The sequence below is a fragment of the Antechinus flavipes genome, chromosome 4 (assembly GCF_016432865.1).
Source record: "Antechinus flavipes isolate AdamAnt ecotype Samford, QLD, Australia chromosome 4, AdamAnt_v2, whole genome shotgun sequence".
NCBI lineage: Eukaryota > Metazoa > Chordata > Mammalia > Dasyuromorphia > Dasyuridae > Antechinus > Antechinus flavipes.
This window is the reverse complement of record NC_067401.1, coordinates 334205447-334226859: the sequence shown is the minus strand read 5'-3', so window position 1 is coordinate 334226859 and position 21413 is coordinate 334205447. Positions and strand designations below refer to the sequence as shown.

Genomic DNA, 21413 nt, shown 5'->3' with positions numbered 1-21413 from the left:
ACAAAGTTCTGCTAGCTTTAGGGGGGTCACATGTTTATATCCCCTAATTAGATGAAGTATGTTGCTTTCTAAAATGTATATTGGGTAATTTGTAAAAATTATGAGCTATGCATTAAATTTTTGTCAGCTCTGCTGGACATATGCATAAGTTTTATGAAATCTGGTCCAAAATTATTTAGATATTAGCTATATTGTAAATCTTAAAGTTAAAAAAGTGATTTTAAAAACAAGGGACAAGAAAGATTGATTTGCAAAAGCAATTGATAGTTTGAATGGAACGTGTTGATTTTTAAAATAACTTTTTAATTGGTGTCTACATTAAAATTGGAAATGATTGTAAATTACTTGACATTCCTATCCATTTTTGTGATAGGTTATGGTGTTTATTTGGTTATCACTTATGAAAATTGTGAAATTGCTAATTAAATTATTTGAGGTTATTGTCATACTATTGAAACCTAAAATTGTTAGGTATTATGTAAGTTATGTAGACACCAGATGATGATAGGAGCTAAAGTTGGGGTTTGGTCATGTGAGGAATTCACATTGGCCATTATCTTTGATAAAAGGTAGATTTATTATGGAAAGGGGCAAGCTCCTAGTGGAACTTGCCATTTGCCAGGGGAAGGGAGATATGCCATGAAGTTGGGACATGTCCTTAGCTGGCAGACTAAATCTTAGGGAGGACTTGGCACCCTAAAAGAGTTAGGTATAAAGAGAAGTGTGGTTGGGAAGCATGGTGGAGTTATGAGAGACACCACATGGAGTGGAAGAAGGGGAAAGGGACAAATCTGTCAGCTTGGAAAGATTAAGATTTAACTCATCCTCTCCCCCACTGGGTGTGTCTGCTTCTTAGACATGAGAGAACAAACTCCACTCACTGGAACTCAACCCCATCCTGCTAGTTAAATGAAATAAATTCAACATTAATTCCTTTTTACTATTTAAAGGAATAGTTTGCATCATTTACATGGTGTTAATAATTGAATGTTTGTTTTTATTTTTCAATTTTATGGCTGCTTTAAGGCAAAGTCATTTTTGATTCAGTGATTTTTTTCACTGCTTAGCAATGCAAGAAACTTTTAAGACATTAGAACTGCAAGTTCTCTGAAAATGATTATTTCTACCAAGGTCTCCATCTGTCTTTAGAAAATTATTTAATATTTATTTAAGTGTCTCTTTCTTTAATGAATATGATAATAAATATGATCTATAGATTTCTTGAAATACCCAGAGCAGAATTTTAATCTGATATCCCTGCACTAGTTTTGACTGTTCCCCCCCCCCCCCCCCCCCAGGCAATTAGGGTTAAACAACTTGTCCAGGATCACACAATTAGGAAGTGTTGAGTGTCTGAGACCCGATTTGAACTCAGGTCCTCCTGACTTTGGGGCTGGTGCTCTATCTACTGTGCCACCTAGCTGCCCCTTGACTGTGTTTTACAGATGCATTTGATAAGTTATGCACAATGGTTTGTAAGATTTTTTTTTTTATATAGACCTGAAACTCCTGATTGGTGAAACTTGCTATTTAAATGAAATATCTTGGGATTGTAACTAAATACTGGTTTTGATTTTGAATTTGGATATGATTGCCTGATGGATCATTAAGTCAATAATCCTACCATGGCAAAGAAATGCCATAAGTTACACAGATGGTTGTCTTATCTGGGCAAGAGGTGAGAGGACAACCTTAGCCTCTGCTTAAGGTGGGATCCTTCTGATTCAGTTTCCCAGTTTTGTTTTTTTGTTTCCCATCTGATTATTCCTGAAGATGGCTATGAGATGGAATTGTTTCTGCATGATTGCTTGTCAGAGCTAAGGATACTTTATCCTGTCATGTATAGGCTCCCAGATTGAGGCCCTAAAGAATCAGTTTTGACTGATTTTATTATATTATAATCATGTCCCTGCTTTTTCCTCTTATAACAAATTTCTCTAATCAAAGCAAGTGGTCAGTAGAAAATATGAGGCAAGATACAAGTATGTAGATAACTTGATCTGCAGCCCAGCCCCAGAGGCTTTTCTGGTTGCTGCCATAAAATCTTAAATTCTCTTGCTTCCCAGGATGAAAGTTTTTTTTGTCTGGAGGCCCACTTTGTCTAAGTATTTGGGCCACCTCCCACCTCCCTTTTGCTCACTGGGGGAGGAAACAGACAATTTTATCATGCCCTGATCAAGCCAAGGTTTTTAAGACCCTGAAAGCTAAACTAATTTCTTGCCCCGGGCTTAGTCCTACCTAAAACCTTTTACACTGTACATTAATGGAAGATAGGGTCAGGTCCTAGGAGTCTCCACTCAGTCTCTGGAACCCTATCCTAGATCCTTGCCTACTTCTCAAAGAAACTTGGTGTCTTTGGTGTGGCCTCCCCTGCCGTAGAGCCAGCTGCCGCAGCCCTTCTAATTGAGAATTCTCCTAAGCTCATCCTGGGCCAGCCCTTAGATATTCTGGCTCCCATAAATGCTTCTGAGCATTTTTGCCTATATCAGTGCTTTAGAATTGGAAAGGAATGAGAGTTAACATCTGTACTGACTCCAACACGTTTTGCATGTCCCATGGGGGCTATATGAAAAGAAAGGGGATTTTTGACAGCCAAACATTCCCCTATTAAGTAGCAGGGGAACAATTACTACAAGCTGTCCATGGAGCTAGAGAGGTTTCATTTATGTTTTGTAAATGAAAGGGAATTCACTTTTAGGCCAAGTGAAACAGGCTTAAAGATTCAGCTGTTCATACTGCTGCCTGTTTGTCCTTGACCAAGGCATCTTTAATTCCCCAACTCCTGACTCCTACATTCTGTCCCCAGGCAAATAAATTCTGAAAGGACTCTTAAAAAGTCCTACACATATGTTTCCTTGCAGAGGTTTCAAACTGCTTTTGGTTTGTACTAATTAGATAGAAGCCTTCCTTTGAAAGACTAAGGACTCTGTTGGTTTTGCTTAAGGAGAGCATACTCACTTAAGGCCACAATGTTACACCCATTGCATCTGCTCCTTTGAGAAAACAAAAGCAGGAATTTGGGGAAAACATTCTTGGGATTTATCCTAGGAAAAGCTGTCTGCATGAGAGGCATTCATGATAGCCTCATTTTCCCCCCAATCTTCCTCTGGGTGGAGTTCCTAGTTACTGTCCCCAGTAGCCTCCATATTAATTCCACTTTTGTTTATTCTTTTGCTCATATTTAATCCTTGCATTTTTAACCTACTCATGAGAGTTGCTTCTTTCAGACTCTAAGCCATGAAATTCTAACAACTTGGCCAACCTGAAGTCACCTGACACCTGGATTCTGACATTCATCACTGGATGCTGCTGATGTCCACAAGTCACTTGTCTCCCTTCCTCAATCTGGATCCCACTAGGTGATCAGCTCTACAGCCCCTTGTCAGCCTGAACCAATTCCAGAATATGAGACCTTTGTTCATTTGTCCCAAATGAGTTTGGGTCTGGACTGCTTGAGGTGGGAATGATGGGACAATGGCCCTGAGGTCCCTGGGCTCCACAGTGCTGTAGTTCTACGGATAACTGGCTGCCAGATGCCAATCTGTCGGTCTGTGATGACTGGGTTTCTAAGACAGCTAGTGGGAGTTGGTGGAAGTGGGGTCTCTGATTCCTGCTCATTGCTTTAAGGGTAAATGTAGTCTTGGGGGTTTCTTAGGTGCAAAGGTGCAAAATCAAGAGGGAGAGTCAGAGAAAGCACCTGGAAGATCAGGTCCCAGACCTTTCTAAAGATATGCCCATCTAGATAAGTCTGGGAAAGCTACCTTCATTTTTGTATGCAATTATGGTTTACATATATGGTTTACAATTTTCCTAATTTTGTTTTTGAAATATTCAATCCTTTTTTAAATTAAAGCATTATATTTAGAAAACATACGCATGGGTAATTTTTCAACATTCACCCTTGCATAACCTTCTGTTCCAAATTTTCCCCTCCTTCCCTCCACCCTTTCCCTTAAATGGCAGGCAGTCCAAGACATGTTAAATATGTTACAATATGTTAGTTATACAGTTATCCTGCTGCACAAGAAAAATCGGATCAAGAAGGGAAAAAAAAAACTGAGAAAGAAAACAAAATGCAAGCAAACAAAAATAGAAAGAGTGAAAATGCTATGTTGTGAAGCACATTCAGTTCCCACAATCCTCTCTGGATGTAGATGACTCTCTTCATCACTGAACAATTGGAACTGGTTTGAATCATCTCATTGTTGAAGAAAGACATGTCCATCAGAATTGATCATCATATAATCTTGTTGTTGCCATGTACAATGACCTGATAGTTCTGCTCATTTCACTCAGCATCACTTCATGTAGGTCTCTCCAGTCCTCTCTGAAATCATTCTTTTCTTTATTTCTTACAGAACAATAATATTCTATAACATTCATATACCACAACTTATTCAGCCATTCTCCAATTGATGGGCATCCATTCAATTTCCAGTTTCTGGCTACTACAAAAAGGGCTGCCACAAACACTTTTGCACATGTGGGTCCCTTTCTCTCCTTTAATATCTCTTTCAGATATAAGCCCTATAGAAACACTGTTGGGTCAAAGGTTATGCATAGTTTAACTTTTTCAGCATAGTTCCAAATTGCTCTCCCAGAATGACAACTGTCCTAACTTATGGTAATAGATAGTTTGAGATATGAATCTCCACTCTCTCCAACTCTTCCTATAAATTTGTCTTCTTGTTCCTGATTCTTGACTTCAAGAAAGCCAACACAGGGTCCTTTTACTCTTTAGGAACTCAGATTGTAACAAGGGGAACAACATATAAATAAACACGTATATACAAGATGTACATCATGTAAAAGAAAGGTAATCTTAGAGGAAAAGGAAAAGTCTTTAAGGTTTCTCTACAAGAAGGTGGGATTTGATTTGATGGACTTTGGCCAAAATGGTGATTTCTCAACCTGATCCTCCATTCATCCAGCCTTTTTTTATGAACTATTTTTTGGTCAATATCAAGGGCTAAGGAATCACTTAACAGTGACTTCTGACTCAAGAGTCAGCTCCATCTACTATATTTCCCAGTGCTCTTAGTTGACTGAAATCTTTAAGGTGCTCATGCAATATAGACATGATTGCTATTAGGAAAAATTGAGAACATATTTGTAAAGAGCTCTGCAAATTTTAAAGCACTATATGAATTCTAGCTTTTAATTAATTAACATTTATTAAGTGCCAATGATGATGATTGATACTTATTTTTTATTTAGTTAGTTAATCTGTGTTTCTTTTAGTGCCATCATGAAGCATGATAAAGAAGAAACAGTGCTAGATTGGGAATCCAGAAAGACTTGAATTCAAAATTTTTAGCTGTAAGACAATAAAAGCAAGACTCTTAGCCTCTTAGTCCTAGTTTCTTCCTCCATAAAAGAGGGATAATATTTTGAAATACCTTAAAAGGTAGAGGTAAAAGTCAAATGAAAATGCATGTAAAAAACACATTGTTCTTTGTAAGTTGGTCAACATCCAAAATTAAAATTAAAATTGTTCAAATGTAATGACACAAAATTAATGTTAAACAAAGTAGTCATTTCATATTTTATTAATGAACAAAATCTTTTTAAAGAATGTGATTCTATTATACAGCAAAACAAAATTAAGACTTTAATTACATTTTTTCTCACATACATTTTCAAACCCCTTGCTTGGGCTCATTCCACAATGAGTAACATTTGTTTATTAATTTCTTTAGTCCTGCTGCAAAAACAGCAAAGGTACCTCAGTAATTTTCTTTAAAAAAAGGTATATGAAGAGAAGACAGAAGCAGGAAAGAGATAATAAAAGGCTTTTCTCAAAGGAGTCTCAGTATTTTTTCTAGTTTTCGAGGATAAAATAACTGGTAAGTAGAGAAATGTACAGGTAAATTATGATCAAGATTATTTTATGAATTCAGGAAAAAGCAATCTTATTTTTAAAAGACAAATGTTATCTTTTAGTCATAGCATATAGTCCCAGTGCTTCTATTTCACAACTTTCACTGCCTAATTTTGGCAAATTAAATGGCAATCTAACATCATAGATTTTATAGGGATATGCATTACAGGGAATAGTAAACAGGGAGTCACAAAGATCTAAATTCAGACCTGAACCAGATTAAAACTCAGGTTTATCCTGATTTCAAGTCCAGCACTTTATCCATTCCAACATGCCCACATGCCTTACTTCCCCTACTTATGCTAAGCACTGCACAGGCAAAGCTATGTCTTATTCGCTATATTCCCCAAAAGGTCTTGCATAAAAGAAGTGCTCAATGAAAACACTCACAAACATACATTTCTAGATGCTGTAGAGAACTGAAAGGTCCCCACCACGCTAAAAAACACCATAAAACAAAGATTAAGTGAATCTATGCTCAAGTTCTGAGAATATTGTTGCCATTTTTATATAGGGTAAACCGAGGCACAAAAATGCTTAAATCAACAAGAATAAAGTAAGGATCTGCAAAGATCACAAGTCAGTTGATTCTCAAGCTGGTATCTTAAACACACACACACACACACACACACACACACACACACACCTGAAACAACATATAAGGTAACTGTAGCAATGATTTAAGTCATTTAGTTATGGTAACTATCAACATTTCAAACTGAGTAACACCCATTTCAGCGTTCACCTCAACACATTTCTTTTTTGTTGTTGTTGTTGTTCAGGCAATCAGGAATTAAGTTACTTGTCCAGAGTCACACAGCTACTTACTTACACAACTACTTACGTCTCTGAGTCTGGATTTGAATTCAGGTCCTTTTGATTCCAGAACTGGTTTTCTATTCAAATCGAGTAATACCCAGTTCAGAATCATCCCAACACATTTCTTCTTTTTCTTTTTTGTTATTGAGGCAATTAGGGGTAAATGACTTGTCCAGAGTCATACAGCTAATGAGGATTAAGTGTCTGAGTCTGTGTTTGAATTCAGGTCCTTTTGACTCCAGAGTTGGCGTTTTATTCATTGCGCCATCTAGCTGCCCCTTCCCAACACGTTTCTTGTGTAGTGTGAAAAGAAAGTACCAAATGCATTTAAGACTTACTCAAGATCCCTAAAGATGCATTTGAAAAAAAAAAGCTCTACAGGAAAGCATGGTGACTTACTATTAAAATGGCAAATGTCACTTGGTTAAAATTCTAAGATTCTTTTCTCTTCTGTTAACTTGAGAATCAATTTTGATATCATGGATGCATATCTTAAAAAGTTCAATGTCTTTGGTCTGTGTTTATTTTTTTAAAATTTTCTTAAATAAATAAGAAGTTCTTAAATAAGAACTCTATAGACAAAAGCTATAAGATGAGTCAATTGCATATTATGGCCTCTGACAACTGAGTCCTTTCCCTATGAAAACCGAGGCAATGTGTAAGCCATTTTTTCCTTATGTTTCTAATTATTCACATGATAAAAACTAAAGTAGTCTGAGGCTTTTCACCTCTAGATTAAACACCCCCCCTTTCTAAGTGTTCTCTCTAAAAATAGTCATTGCTATTATCATATAGGGTTTTGAGGTTTGAAAAACATTACGTTTTCCTCATAATAGCATTGTGAGGTAGGTTTTAGTGTCAATATTTGAGAGTTGAAGAAACTGAGGCTGAGTGTTAATTGACCTTGCCAATGGATATATTCCCCCAATTAAGTATATGAGGCAGGATCTGAATTCAAATTGTAACTCCAATTGTAGCCCCATATCTAGTATAATAATTAGGTGCCTAGAGATATACAGTTGGAACTAGGCAATAGTTATGTTATACAAAAATTTAACTCTTGAAGAGTATTAAGGCTTTCCTTAAATAAGGCAGTGAATCCCTTAAAACAAGATATTTTCATGGAAGTAAACACTGATATTGTTTTAAAAGGCCATTAATATTTGTTACTCAAAAACTATATTAATCATCAAAATATTCTTTTCTAATAAGTGACAATTTCATTCAAAAAAGAGGTATGAAAACAAGTGCTTTGGCCTTCAGTTTCTCTACTACTCTATTTTAAATGACAACAGAATGTTAGTGTAGAACATCTAAGTTTATTTGCCAGTTATTTCATTCTCTACTGACCACAACTTTTAATTTTGTCATTTGGTTTCACTAAGATATTATTAGTCGTGAGGCTTATACCACTGATCAAATCTGAAATAAGATATTTGTGGTAAGAACACATACAGAGGATATAGAAGAAGGCTGTCTAAACTTAACTATCAAAATTGTTCCCTGGAAAGGACTAGTTCCCTATAAGTCACCCATGATCAAGCCCAGATTAAGAAATTAAAGAATGTTTAACTGGACTAGAAAAAGCTTGAAAGCATAATGTTAAAATTATAAACCTTTAAAAGGTTTAAAATGAAATGCAAAACTTTTGTGTATGTGTATGTGTGTATATATATTTAAAAAAACCAAATGCTATCAAACAGGAAAAGGGACTTTGTGACTTCTGTAACTAATGAAAGTTAAAATACATAAATCAATAAGACAAATTACCAGAATTCCTTCAAGAAAAAAAAAAAAAACAAATTACATATAAAAACTGTTAGAAAAGTCAGGACTGTAAAGTTTTCTTCTGTAGTAGTAAACAATAAAATAATTAAACTTGGAAATCCTTCCATATGTAGAAGAAGCATTTTCTTATTTAAAAAAATACAAAAAAAAAAAAGCATAAACATTTTGACATTGTTTGAAGAACAAGACAAACTTTGAACACACATTCTACACCCATGGCAAGGAACAATTTACTATATATCCCATTTCCAACCAAGAAGTTCAGGCATCCTGAGATACCACCATTTTAAAGAATCATCCATGTGAAAAGTCCCAATACAGCAGTCCAACTGGAATCCAGTCTCACTTTAAATCTTGATAGGTATAAAGTCAGCCATCATTTTATACCAAAAAGGTAGTAGAGGAAAGATTAACAACATTGGGATTTACTCTCTGCCCTCAAAGTGTTCTGGTCCAGCTTTATTTTGTCCACATCATCTTCATTAGGGAAATTTTTATAGTTTGCAAGAATATTCTCCACCAGAAATCGAACTGCTTCATCTATATTGATATTATCCTGAAATGAAGAAAAATAAAATCAGTGTTATAGCTTTCTTTCAAAGAGTATTAAAGATGTTCAGGAGAATCAGAAAAATTATTTTAAAAACAGGATTAGGAGAGAATTCTGGAAAGATGGTGAAAGAGGTTGGCAAATTTCAAGTTCTCCTGATTTCTTCCACAAATAGGAAAGAACAGGATTAGATGCATTTTAAGAAATTAAGACTTTGCTGATTCTCCAAGAGTTCCTTGTTTTAAACTTAAGTGCTCGATTATTTTGGAGAATACAGTACTCTGTTCCCCTAAGGAAGAAATTTAAGTTTTGGTAAAATATGATCCTGCTCTCATGAAATGTGAAATTTAGTTTTTAAAAAAAGGGGGAGATTAAAAAACACATATCCCCATATACATACACACACAATCTGAAAAATGTGAAAAGTCATAAAATTCATTTTATCACTGGCTCCAAATACTTATTAAATTTTCACATTCTTGTTATGCCAAGGTCCTCTGAAGATCTTTGTTTTGGGAGGTTTACTTTGTTTTGCAACAATAAGTTGTCAATTCTTGACCCTGCCCCCAATAACTTTCTTTAGCACTTCTGGCACCTGACTCTAGCTTCACTGTGTTTAATTGAATGATGGCTGAAATTTTTGGTCTCCACTAGTACTCTAATATTCAATGAAATATTCTTTTCAAAGGGCTAAAACTTACATGTCTTTGGAATAACAGCTATTCTGATGCTAATGCTAAATAAAATTTTTAAAAACAGCCCTGAAGAGGAACAAAATTCAGCAACAAACTGAAAGAAGATTGACTAAAGTAGACAAACAAGCTCAATCTGGTTTCATATGGTCAAGATCCGATGTTCCAAATCATTAGGTAGGAGCACATGAATATGAATGAGCACTGATATCACAAAATGAAAGCATGTTGTCTATAAAATTCACACACTACTACACCTCTTAAATTCTATGATCTGAAAGAAGTCAACATCACACTGTTACTAGTCTTGTTTCATTGGAGTCCAACTCCTTGTGACTCCATTTTTGGGGTTTTCTTCATAAGATATCAGAATGGTTTGCCATTTCCTTTCCCAGCATAATTTAAAGATTAAAGAAACTGAGGCAAACATGGTTAAGGTCATACAGTTGGTAAGTGGCAGAGGCAAGTTTGAACTGAAGAACACGAACTTTGTAAATAACTCTAAGCCTGGCATTCTGTTCACTGTGCCACCTTGCTTCTCATTCTCAGAGACTGACTTAAACCCAAGAAAAGAATTCAGATCAATGTTTCATTGTGAGTCCCATTTTGCCCCAAATATTGAGTATATGATGTGAGCCAGTGGTGATAATATATCCAATGGCCTCTTAATTGAAGCATATAATGAGTTCTCTACACAGCTGCTTTTATTTTACTCCTTAGTACAGACCTGTTTTTGGGTATCATACACAAATCAGTTATGACACCTATGGAGTTATTTAAAAAAAAAAATCCAAGGAATCAAAAGCTATTACAACATACGCCTCCATGTTTTATAGTCATCATGCAATAGATAGTATAGAACAGTAGCTATAACTTTTCATTATTAAGTACCCCTCCCAGCATCAGCACCAATTACTTTTACTCATTCCACCAGTTGTGATGGTTTTTTGACTTAATATGCTTGGAACAGGCTTTCAAAATGTTTAGCTCAATGTGACAGATGAGTTACTTCTGCAATAATAAATTCTTTATATTAAATTTGGCATTTCAAATATCTATTAGTCTCATGTAGTAAAAACTAATTTCTACAGGCAATTATTCATAAACTTCCAATCCTAGAGAAATCATTAATCATTAATGAGTTTCTACAACAACTGATGCAATAACGTCTTAAAACTAGTTTCCAAGATGGACAATAGAGTCTCCTTTTTTCTATAACTTGCACAACTCAAGTTTCAAGAGAAATGGAGACTAAATTCCTCATACTTATGTTTGGGCCCAGTGAAATTAATGAAGTCCTTGGTCAGAAAAGGAATTGAAAATTATGGAAATGAATTTCTACCTTACCACCTAAAATTGATCAATGAAACCATTCTGCAGCATGTGCCAAGAATAATAGATTCTGTTTCCTTTATCTATTAGAACTATGAGTTTCATGAAAGCATCATACATTCAGTTAATTTACAGAATCTTAGAAAAGCAAAGGGACCTTAAAGGCCATCTACTCAAATCTAAAAAAGTATTCTCTTCACAAGCCATGCAGTTTCTGCTTTTGAATAGCTAATAGTTTTTAAAATTTTATTTTTAATATTCATTTTAAAAAATATGAGGTTGCAAATCCTTTATTTCTCCCATTCTACCTTCACCCATTGAGAAGATGAGCAGTATCAATTATACATGTGAAGTCATGCAAAACTATTTCTACAAAAAGATAAACATAAAAAACAAGAAATAAAGTGAAAAAAAAGTATGCTTCAATCTGCACTCAGAATTCATCAGATCCAGGTCCTTACCTTTGCAGATGTTTCAAACCACCCTGTAAAGCCATTTTCTTTGCAGAACTGGTCCATCTGAGAAGGACTATGGCTATTGTCCTTATTCTGATCACATTTATTGGCTAGGAGAACTGTAGGAATTGGGATGCCATTTGCAAGTTGTACCTTACTGTCCAAATCATTTTTCCATTTGAGAACTGCCTCAAATGTAGATTCTCTTGACATATCAAAGACCACGAAAGCACCCACAGCTTCTTTGTAGTATACTCTTGTCATGTTACCAAACCGTTCTTGACCTGAAAAATACATTTACAAGAAAGAATTTTCAGGACAAAAAAAAAAAAAATTAAATGCACAATTCAAATGTGTGTGTGTTTTTTTTTTTTTTTTTGGAAGACATTCAAATCAAATAAACATTTATAGAGTAGCTAATATGTTCAAGGCTTTGTTCTAAATAAACTAAGACAATCTTCTTCAAGGAGCCTATATTTTATTAGGAAGATAACACATACATAGATAAGTAAATGCTAGGTACTTGAAAAGGAAGAGAGCAGGGTGAAGATGGAAGGGTGGATAGCAGTAGAATGTGGAGTTAGGAAAGTTGGGAAGAAAATTCAACATAGACTTCCATAGGAAATAGCACCTGAGCCCTGAAGATAGAGGCACAACCTGTGAAACAAAGGTACACAGAGGTGGAAGATGGGGGTGTCACAGACTAGCTGGGCTAGAATGCTCAGTAGGGAAAGGGGAAAGAATAAACATTTATATAATGCCTACTCTGTGCCTCACACTATGCTGTTTTACAGAAAGTTACAGTTACAGACAGAGATCCTCTCAACAACTCTACGATATAGGTTGTCATATAATAACAATATAAAATATAACAATGTAATATAACAATAATATGTATATATAATAACAATAACAATATAATATAACAATGTAATATAACAATAACATGCTGTTATTATTTATTATGTATAAAATTTATTATTATTATTATTTTACAGTTGAGGAGTTGAGTTAAATAATTTTAAATGCCTGTCCAAGGTTATACAATTATTAAGAGTCAGACACAGAATTTGAATCCAGGCCTTCTCCCCTCCAAGCTCAGTGTTCTATTTACTGAACCACCTGGCTGCTTCAATAGATTAAGGGGAATAATATGAAATAAGTTTAGAAAGGGAGGCAAAAGCCAGCTTGATGACACCTTCAGATGTAAGTACATCTAAGGTAGGCTGAGTTTATATTGTATATTAAATAAGCATTTAAAAAAAAAAAAAAGATTGTTTCCCCATCCCCACTGGAATCTAAGTTGACCTTAGAGTCAAGGATGATTTCAGTTTTGTCTCCGTGTTTCCTACATTTAGCACTGTGCCTACCACATAGTATCAACCAACCAATAAACATTTATTAAGCACTTATTACTGGCAGCATGGTGCTGCTAAGTGAGGGAGAAACAAAAAAAAGAATCAAAACAATCTTTACTCTCAAAGAGTTTACAATCTAATAGGGAAGACACACAAACAGGATAATCAAAACAAGCTATAAATAGGATACATAGGAAATCACTAAGAGAAGGAAGGCACTTGAAAAGTGGGGTTGGAAAAGGCTTCCTGAAGAAGGCAGCAGTCAAGTGACACAATAGGTAGAATGTTGGGCCTATAGTTAGGAAGCCTCATCTTCCTGAGTTCAAATGTGAGCTCAGATACTTACTACCTGTGTTACCCTGGGTAAGTCATTTTACTCTATCTGTCAAATGAGCTGGAGAAGGAAATGGCAAACCACCCTAGTATTTTTGCCAAGAAAACCCCAAGTGGGGTCAAGAAGAATTGGAAATGCTTGAAAAATAACTGAATCATCAACACAGAGATCACCGTATGATTTTTTGATTGTCTTCCAACTCAGCTTTACCTTATCATATATTATGCTGAAGTATGTATTTGTGATTCCATAAGCTGGTACAGTAGATAGAACACGGGACCTCAAGTCAGGAAGACATGAATTTGAAGCCTGCCTCAGACATTTACCATTCATGTGATGTCACTTAACTTGCTTCAGTTTCCTTAAATGTAAAATGGAAATAATAACAACCCTTACTTCGGTTTATGAAGATAAAATTATATAAGTATATGTACATGCTCACAAATTTAAAAGAAATGTTAGCAATTACACCATCTACAATCACTTTTAACTGCCTAATCTAATCTGAGCACTTGAAACAAGATTCAAATCATACATGCCCTTAAACAGAGCTGGGATCGACTGTCAATAAGTTTCCTTTTCTGAGATTAAAAGACAAGAAGGCAGGGTTTAAAACAAATAGCCCTCTAGTAATAGCACCAACTGAACCTTTCAGAAAGATGACAAAAGCAAAAGACTGATAAAACTCATCAGAAGATTAGAGAAACAAACAGTGAAAGAAAAAAAAAAAAAAAAGATGATTCCTTCTTTTCTAGCCCATATTCTTTAGTCATCTATCTTCTCTTCACATCTTGGCCCAGTCCTCTGGGGTTTTGTGTGTTTGGTTTTCTTAAACTATGGCATAACTATTCTTTTACTTCAGAAGTCAAGCTGAAAAGCATATATTAGGAAGCTATATTTGCATTTCAATGTGATTCACTGCAGATCTCTTTAAGCAGCAAGTCTGTCATACAGTAAAAAAGGATTACAGAGGGGCAAGAGTTCTGTAGCACCTACAGCATAATAAACAAAGATCTTGATTTTTTTTTTTACAGTGCTCTGAATATCCTTCATATAAAGTAACTCATGTGAACTACACTCAGAGGTAAACAAAATTATCCTCATTTGGAGGAAAGAAATAGCAGGAGAGCTAGGGCCTCTAGGATATGGAAGATCTGAATTCAAAATCTGCCTCAGACACAAACTGTTGTGCTGGTCAAATCTCTTAACCTTTGCTTGCCAGAGTTTACTCAACAGTAAAATGTGAATAACAAAAACCCTTATTTCTAAGGCTTGTTATGAAGATCAAATGGGATAAACATTTGTAAAGTGCTTAGCCTAGAGCCTGGCACAAAGTAGACTGCAGATCAATGTTTGTTTTCTCCATTCTCCATTAAAAAATACTATCTTATGGATTTAATATAAAAGGTGTTGTAAATTTAACCTCTATTGGATTGCCTGCTGTCTTGGGGAGAAGGGAGAAAATTTTTGAATACAAGGTTTTGCAAATGTGAAGAACTATGTTTATATGTATTTGGAAAAATAAAATACTATAAAAAATATAAAACATGCTGGCAAAATATCACCAGAGGCACTGTAGTAATACCAATACTGTGCATGGTCTAAATCTGGTGGCCTTAATCCAAGGTCTATGACCTTGTTTTTAAAAATATTTATTTCATTATAAATTGTTTCCTTTGTAATACCACGTACTTAACAATTATAATCCTATATATTTGGGCACTCACAAATATTCTCAGAAGGGATCAGACTTCAGATTATCTAAAGGTTCTAAGACATAAAAAAAGTTAAGAACACTGGTGTAAATGGTATCTGAAATATACAATATTCACAGGAACTTAGGAAAACATAGTCTTAAAAAAATAGAGTATTAAAGCAGCTAATTCTTTAATGATAATCCAGGCTAATTAAATCTGGCTATCAGACATACTTTGAACATCTGGATCTCAGTGCCACAAATATTTTATAAATTAAGCAATTGTTGAAGATGATAGAAGACCAAGACCAATGCAAAATTAAGAAGATACTTAATAAAGGGGCAGCTAGGTGACAAAATGCATAGAGAACCAGTCCTGGAGTCAGGTGGACTTGAATTCAAATGTAATTTCCGACTCTTTTTAGTTGTGTAGGCCTTGGCAAGTCATCTAACCCTGAATGCCTTAAAACAAAACAAGAGGATAATAAAACAAGCCCTGATCTTGAGGTATTAATTACTGCCAAGCAATTCCAAAATGCATAAATATCCCAAATTTATTTAAAAAAAAACTACATAACTTTCATAATCTTAAAAGTATTTCATAGTAGAACAGCATAAAAAGAGAAAAAATCCTTATCAGGTTAAGATGGCTGATTTTAATTAACTTTTGACAAGTATCTCCTTCCAAGATCATAATGAAGTTCTACTTGCCACATCAGTCAAATCTATTACAGTAACTGGTCAAATATGTCTAATCCCTATACACGAGTATGGTTTCATTTTCATGTTCATATTTTATTACCAACTTAAATCTGGTCAGCCAACTGTTTAGAGTGTGATTTCACTACATATGCTGACATTTTAAAACGATGGCATCACTCCATTTTTCATTAACATTTAATATGTACCCACAGCTTATGCTGAGCTTGACACAGAACATAGCACTCAGATCAAAAGCAACTTTGCTGCTTTGTAGAGACAGTCCTATAGATATTTGCTTCCATTTCCTTTTGAAAAGGTTCTTCCTATTAGCTTCATTATTGGGCTGTATCTTTGAGTCTTGATAATGATAGGAATGAAATTTAAATTTGCCTCATTGGGACACCACTTAAAAATATTAGCTACAGAAAAGATTTACCTTTGATTTAGACATTTCATTTGACAGACACATCTATACAATCTAAAGAAAAGGGATAAATATGGATCATAGAACATGTCCAAAGCTATTAAGACTACATCCATCCAATGGCTACCATTTTATTTCTTTAATAAATAATTCATTTTAATATAGATGCTTTAAAAAAAAATCACTGAAGCCACTCATCCATCATAATAAAGGTAAAATACTATTTAGGTAATGGTAGAGAAAGAAAGATAATTATGATACATGTCCTGACTTCATTGAGCCTACTGGTTAGACCACATAGTTAAAAAATAAAAAAAATAAAAAGGATAATGTCACATAACTGCTTAGAGAACAAAATGGAATAAAAATATGACAGGTACAAAACACCATGAAAAGTAAAGAAAACAGACTGAGGAGATCACAGATTGGTTCTTGAAGCGCACAGGACTTACATTAAGGTTTTAAAGGATGTGGAGGATTTGAATAACAAGAAAGAAAAAAAGTCTATAAACAGTTCACAGTATGGGAGGAAGGGATGGATTTTTAGTTGGACAATAAATTCCACACAGAAATGGTTATTGAGAAAAATTTGAAAAAAGCAAGATGTCATGTTAGACCCAGAATTAGGAAGAATTGAGTTCAAATCTTTCCTCAGATAGACACTAAAAATGTGATGCAAGAAAGCCATTTAATCTTGGTCCACCAAAGTTTTCTTATCTGAAAAATGGGTATAATGATAGTACCTAACTCCTGGGATTGCTATAAGCCTCCAATGAAATAATATTTGTGACATTAAGAAACTTAATGAATTATTTACATGCTAGTTATTAAATAACTAGCTATACAAGGCCTCAAATACTAGGTTAAAGAATTTGAACTTTAGTTGATAAGGAACAGGAAGTCATAGAAAATTTTTGGGCAAAGAAGTGATGTGAATAATTTTATATAAAAAAGGTGACTATGGCAATAGTGTGAAGAATGGAATGGAGAAGGGAGAAAAGAGGTGGGAAGATTTATTAGCATATTGCAATAAGCCAGATGGGGATAATGAAGAGCCTCTACCAGGGAGGCGGCAGCTGGGATTAAAAAGCTGGTACAGCTTTGAGAGATACTGGGGAGTTGGAATGGAAGAGAATTTAGAAACATTTATATTCGCCATCTTCACATTCACTGGCAAAGAGATTATAGAGAAGATCATCAATTAGCAACTTTATTAACAGCTATGAATGATTAACATTAGAGTCAGTAATGGATTAACATTTTAATTAATGGCAATATTTTTTCTAAATGTATGTCTTTAAAAACATGCTATCTTGAAAGCCAAGGCAGAAAAGGAATAAGTTATATACTATGGTCAGTTGCAGTGCAAGGATTTATACTTAGTCCTCTTGACTCTAAGCTTGGTGTTCCTGACAACAAAATTACCTCACATAGATCTAGAACTTCTTGGTCTGCCCTTTGGAGCTAAGATAAAATCTTCTAATGGCTGTTACCATCACTCTGCCTACCCCCTAAATCCTCTTTTCTAGATTTTTATCTCCACTCCCCAAGTTCTTTCAAGCACATCCAACAATCATTAACAAATTAGTTGCTTGGAAACAGTTCACAAGTGAAATCAAATGGTTTTATTGATACAGTTGGTATTTTCACCAAAGGCTTCTTAGTATATACAGTAAAAATAGGCAACCTTGGAGCAACTTGCCTAATGTTTTCTTTAATCATTAACATAATTTTGGACTTCCAGAATCCTATTCCAACCCATCAATCCAGCCTTGACCAATGCTATTCCTCCTTATCCATTCTATATTCTTCCCAGCCTGGACTACTTTCTGTTAAATACATTTTTTAAAAAATCACTAAACATTTCTTTAATAATATATTAGAGAAAATTGTGAAGAATCAGTCTAGCACACTGGCCTACAATTTAATTCTGTTATCTTTCCATTTAGGAAAATTGGGACAGTGACTATTCTCTAGTTCTATGACTCTTATCCTATTCTCCATGGTCTTTCTTTTTATTTGTACTCAAATTTTATTTTCAGTTCTGAATTCTCTTCCTCCCCCATCCACTGAAAAAGTAAGAAAAATAAAATTCATTACAAACATGAGTCCTCTGGAAAAATTCTCTTCTCCATCAAAACAAAAGGGTACTTTCTCCCCTCATATTTCTCAGCAATTTGCTTGGACCTGTCTTCTGTATTTTGCTCTCCCTGGGATCAATTACTGGTGTGTAGATCCAAATTCCTCTATTATTCTATAAACTTTAAAAGCATGGACTATATTTTGCCTATCCTTGTATACTATTAGGGCATAGCACAGTCTTTGTATATAGTATTTAATAAATTCCATTGAGTTAAACAGGACACTCTCTTAAAGCAGTACTAAATACAAGATGGTGGGCATAAATACCCCAATATGTCTGAATTTGGGGGAAAGAAAAGGAAGAAAGCTACTGTTTGCTAGGGTGGAATTCAAACCTGGCTGTGTTACTTATTACCTGTGGCCTTCATCTTTTTGGGCTCAGTTTCCTCATCTATGAAATGAAAGGGTTGGATTAAACTACTAAAGTCCCTTTTAAAGCTAAAGTCCACAAATCTATTTCAATCAAGTCCAAGATGACATATATAGAAACAGAATTTATAATTTCTGTTATAAAGGCATTTTTAGGTGTGTTTTAAATGAACATATGTGTTATCAGTAAAGACTAATATAGCACACATTTGTCAACTAATGCCACGTCAGGAAGAGGTTAATAGAGTCAACTGGCAAAAGGTAATCTTTTTAATATGGATTATGTTTTAAGTACAGCAATTTTCCCCATGAATTATAGATCATAACTGTTTGTTTTCAGTGGTAATCTACTTAGCATACAGAAACAGAGAGCACTGGACTTGAGTCAGAAGACCAGAATTTAGATTCTGCTTCAGATACCCAAAAGCTGAGTGAGCCGATTCTGGGGTAATTAGTTAGACTATCTCAGCCTCAGGTTCATCATCTGTAAAAAAATGGATCAATTATAGTAGTACCCAATTCAAAAGTTTGTTGTAAAAATCAAATCAAAGTGGAGGAAGGAGGAGAAAGGAAAGTAATAAGCATTAATACAGAGCCTACTACATGCTAAGTGCTTTATAAATATTATCTACTTTTATTCTCACAACTCTGTGAGGTAGGTGCTATTATTATTTCCATATTACAGATGAGGAAACTGAGGCAGATAGTCTTAAAGAATTTGTCCAGGATCACACAGCGACTAAGTATCTGAAATCACATTTCAATTCAAATCTTCCCGATTCCAGGTCCAGCATTTTAGCCATTTACACCTAAAAAAGAAACGTACTTAAGTAGATCCAGGATTTCATAAGACAATAATCAAGAGCCTTTAATAAATGATAATAATAGCATCTAGTATGTACTGAGCACTGGACTAAGTACTTTAAAAATATCACATTTGATCCTCACAACAATCCTAGAGATAGATGTTATTATGATCCTCATTCTACAGAGATATCTAACCTGTCTAGGATGCGAGGCTGGATTTGAAGCTAGGCCTTCCTAACTACAGGCCCAATTTATTGTACTGCACCACCCAGAAAAGAAAGGCAATTGGGCCAACCTGAGAGAGAGAGGATTCAAGAAATTTTAGTTATATTTCTAATTCAAGTGACTAATAGTTTCTCTCCAAAGGTCTCAGGCTTATGGCACAAGACTGACTTTTCTAAATAAAAACAAACAGTAATACATTTGCTATGCTCTATTTCATCAAAACAGGACAAGGTCTATAGTTAAAATAAAATTTTAAAAAATCAAAGGAAAGGAGGAGAAAGATGTTTGTATTAAATTCAGATTATCTAGCCAGTCAAAAAAAAACATTTATTAAGCACCTATTATGTGTCAGGTAAAATGCTAAGTGCTGGGAATACAAAGAAAGTTAAAGACAGTCCCTACTCCCCAAAGAGCTTAGAAGACAACATGCAAATAATCATGTACTAACAAGCTATAAATAGAATAAACAAGAAATAATCAGGGTTTAGAATCAGAATCAAGGGAGATTGGGAAAGATTTCCTGTATGTAGAAGGTGGGATTTTAATTAGGACATAAATGAAGCTAGGGAATCCAAGGCCCAGAGATGAGGAAGGGGAGAACATTTCCAGTATGGGAGAGTGGGAGTGGGGAAACAGCCAATGAAAATGGCTGGAGTGGAAAGAAAGTACCTTATGTCAGGAACAAGGGGATCACTGTTACTGGCTCAAAAAATAAGTAAGATCCTTACTTTGTTAAATTTTTAGAGCCAGACTGACTAGTTTTTGAAGTGAGAAGGATTCTAGATTTAGAGCTAGATCTACTCTAACCTGTTCATTTCACATATAGTTAAACTGAGACCCAGAAGTGATTTTCCTAAGGTCAAGAAAAAATTGCCTTCCTAAAGGAGAACTAGCAGGTGGAAAAGGAGATGATGTAAGAGGTACACATGCTTGTTCCATAGCTAAAGGCAGGCCAAAGAACCAAATGCTATCCACAGCAGGAATCCCTTAAGTTTTCTATTTCGGACTTTAATTATCAAGCCTATTTTTATAAACTTGAGAGCTTCTACCTAGGTTACGGGCCATTGCCAAATGAAACTTGTTTGGATGCCACAAGAACAGCACAGGACCGTGACTAACAAATCTACTTTCACAACATCAACTATTATTCTGGGAGCAACTCTCCATATCTCTCCATATCTATGAATCCTAGTCCTAAAATGTCAAGAGGATACCCAATGTTCCCTCAGCTTAAAATTAACACATAAGAAACTATCACTGACCCATCCAAAGCAGCTCTCTCCAATAATGGGAAAAAAAAACAAACAAACAACCTACAACCACAACCACAATACAACAAAAATTACAATTTAATTCTGTTATCTTTCCATTTAGGAAAATTGGGACAGCGACCATTCTCTAGTTCTATAATACTTATCCTATTCTCCATGTTCTTTCTTTTTTATCTGTACTCCAATTTTATTTTCAGTTCTGAAAAAATAGTCTCTGTCTCTCAAGAACCTAAATTTTATTAAGGGACGACTACACATAGAAGGAAGTGTTTGCTTTGTTGTTGTTCAGTCATTTTTTAGTCTGTGCAACTCTTTGTGACTCCATTTGGGATTCTCAAGGCAAAGATATGGGAATGTTTTGTCATTTTCTCTTCCAGCTCATTTTACAGATGAGGAAACTGAGGCAAAATGAAGTTTAAGTACCTTGCTTAAAGTCACACAGCTAGTTAGTAGCTGAGCTAGATTTGAACTCAGGAGCATGAGTCTTTGGACCTCCAAGCCTAGCACTGTGCCACCTGGCTGGCCAACTATTTGCTAGGAATGGATAAAATCCCAGTATGATGGAATG

At 34.9% G+C, this 21413-nt stretch overlaps 1 protein-coding gene across 1 annotated transcript in view; it reads right to left on the bottom strand.

Moving 5' to 3' along the window:
• Nucleotides 1-7999: 7999 nt before the first annotated feature.
• Nucleotides 8000-21413, bottom strand: part of RAB32 (RAB32, member RAS oncogene family) — a 44713-nt gene continuing 31299 nt past the window's right edge. Inside the window, exons 2-3 of the mRNA XM_051997911.1 lie at nucleotides 11524-11801; nucleotides 8000-9044 (exon numbers count right to left, since the gene is read on the bottom strand). Of these exons, the coding sequence (XP_051853871.1) occupies nucleotides 8898-9044; nucleotides 11524-11801 (425 nt within the window). The 3' untranslated portion in view covers nucleotides 8000-8897. The remainder of the gene's footprint in view (nucleotides 9045-11523; nucleotides 11802-21413) is intronic.